Source organism: Anopheles nili, chromosome 3 (assembly GCF_943737925.1).
Source record: "Anopheles nili chromosome 3, idAnoNiliSN_F5_01, whole genome shotgun sequence".
Classification (NCBI taxonomy): Eukaryota; Metazoa; Arthropoda; class Insecta; order Diptera; family Culicidae; genus Anopheles; species Anopheles nili.
Window position 1 is genome coordinate 35,359,532 of NC_071292.1, and position 3,225 is coordinate 35,362,756.

General features: G+C 41.3%; 1 protein-coding gene across 1 annotated transcript; it reads right to left on the reverse strand.

The window, feature by feature from the left end:
* Nucleotides 1-539: 539 nt before the first annotated feature.
* Nucleotides 540-2,183, reverse strand: LOC128725558 (cytoplasmic protein NCK1). Its single transcript, XM_053819311.1, has 5 exons — nucleotides 2,162-2,183; nucleotides 1,778-2,098; nucleotides 1,298-1,634; nucleotides 905-1,226; nucleotides 540-834 (listed from the first exon to the last, which is right to left on the reverse strand). Exons 1-5 carry the CDS (start codon nucleotides 2,181-2,183, stop codon nucleotides 625-627), a joined length of 1,212 nt encoding a protein of 403 aa, XP_053675286.1. The 3' UTR covers nucleotides 540-624.
* Between the last annotated feature and the right edge of the window lie 1,042 nt (nucleotides 2,184-3,225).

Below are 3,225 nucleotides of genomic sequence, written 5' to 3' on the forward strand. Positions count from 1 at the left end.
CTTGTTTACTTGGAAATAAATTATTACGTTTTATAATTATCATTATTCTATCAAATTTGGATATCGAAGGGTTTTGAGTAGACGTAACGCTTGCCAATTTGTTATATTTGCTAAATTCTCCTATCGTTACATATTGCCCTCGGTAGTTCAATCGTAACGAGCACAACTTTGGTCCAACCACGGCTGTGTCTAGGATTTGTAAACGCACATACTTATGCAACTTTCAACGTTGCACATGGTTGAGAATTTCCCCAAAATCCACGAAAAAATGATAAATCTTTCCAAATAAAAAAAAATGTCATGCAATTTAAAAAGCGGTAAGCTTTTAAAACCAATTAAAACGTGGATTTGTACCCATCGTGAAATTAAAACAGGGTTACTTCACAATTCCAAGCACGCTCCCTAGAGCAAGGAGAAATTGGACACCAATCCAGCTGAAGCATCAAATTGCCGCTATATCTATGTTTCGTTTCATCCAATCCATACATCGGAAGAACCGGCAATCTTATGCTATGAACCTTCTGAATACTTCTGTTCATACTCGTGTCCTTTCCTAAGGTTCTTACACATGGCGGCTGACGTGCAAGATGCAGTAGGACGACTTAGATATTCGATTCCCAAAGCTTAGGTACCATTTGCTTTCGGAAGTGGTCTTACGAGATACAGTTTTTCTCCTTGCTTATTAGTGTAGATGGGAGCTCTTTGGTAGTGATCCACTAGCTGATCCAGTGTGTGGAACTTGCGCTGCCCAATGCAGTACATGTTACCTTCAACGTGGACCCGGAAATGCTTGTTACGTCCGGGTGCCTTCAATGACACCGAGTAATCACCGAGCTGCAAGGCAAGAATGAAATGGGATTGCAATGAAACTGTCTCAAACAAAAACATTTACGGAGAAGCTTACATTTGTTTCACTGTCACGAATCAAGTAGTCTCCATCATGTCCGTGAGAGTTGAGCACCGTATCACATTGACTTCGAGTAATAGCACCGTAGTACCAGCTCTTCCCAGTCAGATGGGGTCTTTCTGGCTGTTGGGAATTGTTATTATTGCTGTTGTTGGTATTTGAATTGTTGTTATTCGATTGCGCATCGTTAGGCCGTCGATCAAGCGAATCTGGACCACTGCCGTTACTTCGAAATGGCTGGGCCAGATACTCGGAGAGTTCCTGCAGATAATTGCGCGGCACAAGCCCCACCTGTCCATTATTGTTTCGAGCCTTATACCTACCAAATGGAAAAGATGATTATCACCCAATTCAAGTTAGCTAGTTAGAGCTCGTTTTGAAAATACCTACCATTCGGGATCAGCTGCTGGTCGATCGAGAATTTCCAACCGATCACCTTTTTCGAAAGACAATTCGGTGTCGTTATTCGAGTTGAATGAGTATAACGCGACAACAATGTCAAGCACATTTTCGGCCATGGCATACGTATGTAAGGTGTCATCTTCATTTTCTTCCGTTGTATAGTTGCTGGGAAACCAACCCGTCGCTGAACCACTCTGACCACGCCACCAGCCATCGTTTGATTTCTCCAGAATTAGTATTCGCGTACCCTTTCCTAGCGACAGTTCATCCTGCTGTTGCGCTTGATAGTTGTACTTAACTATGGCAGTTCCTATCGGGGTGGAAGCTTTCGAGAAAATTGAGGAAGAAAAAAAACGAGATATGATATGTATACCAAATGGGTTATATTCACAACCAGACGTTCTACTTTAGTGGCTGGATGTCGGTAATGGGCATAGGGCATGTGTAAAGGCATGTAAATATGCTCACCTATAGATTCTGAAGGATCTGGTGGCAATCGTCGGCTCATAGTGGGGCTGTCGACCTGCCGGGATGGAGAGCAGTTGGGGAGCGTTTTGCTACCGGATCCCTTTTTAACCTTCTTCTTAAAGCTGTCGAATAATGAGACGGACTTCTTCTCCTTTTTAACGTAATTGCTCGGCACGTAACCCGATTGATTGCGTGTATTCTGCACTCTCCACCAATGTTTGCTGTCGTCCAACAGAAGGTAACGATCGTTTTTTCTCAAATCTAGCTCTTGGGCACCCTGTGCTTCGTAATCGTACTTGGCTACGACGTAGCAAACATCCTCTGCAAAGGAATTAGCATTGGTTACGGCATGCAGACCATATTGAACACTACAATCGTACGTACCTTGCTTAATGCTTCCAGCCATTATTATTCGACGAACTGCACTCCAAACTTCCTACCACCGCTACTGTTTTTACACGTTTAGCGAACAATTTGAATCGACCTCGACGATTTTGGCAGAATTCTGAACTAGTGCAAGTTTAGACTGGACCAGCGTAGATATTACGAGTGGTGGCTCTCGTCAACACGTGTGTAGCAGTCAGCTGATGCGTCCTTTAACAGCTTCCTTTCACTTGCTCTATGTGCTATATTCATAAAATATGTAACATGGCATCATTATTCTTATTTATACAAAGTGAGTATAACTGAATTTGCGAGAAGGAGACACATAGTAGATGAATATTTTGTTTTTGAAGAAAATTTTATGGAATTAATGATGATACTCATAAATTTCAACCTGTTTATAGGTTAATAGCAAATGTTTTAGAAAATTTTAACTACTGTAAAGGTTTACAAAGCTTTTTCAACATCTTTTCCTACGTTATCTAACGTAATATCATTTTTAAACCCATCACGAATTCGATTGTAGGCTCTCATGTACCATATGCGATTCGTGGATTACACTTTGGATATCACTGAGTAACAACGAAGCATTTGAAATTTCTACAGCGTTTGCATTCACACAATATGCAACTTATGCAAATGCGCAATCGAGCATAATCTAACATGAATTATAAAATACTTCCGAGGTCAATGTCAATTATGTACAAATATGCAAAGTAAAAAAATTATCTGTTCCATACAGTCCGATGCAAACAACTTATTCCATACAAGCACTACACCAGCCTGGCATACAAAAGAAACAAAACACTCTTACCGCTCTTTTTTTAGTTTTTTTTTTGGTAAAATGCGTTAGCATTCGCCCACACCTTCCGCTCAATATGAACAGCAGGGCTGCGCATTGTGACTGATCTTTGCGAGAGATCGTACAGGCGCCGATCATAGGCTGAAGGTCGCGAACGGTCTACGTTGATTTTGTAGCGTTGCGTTTCTCTCAGAAGCAATGAAAAGGTTACCACAACCATACTGAGAACTAACTGAAGGCTACGCATAACTAAGGTCTAAGA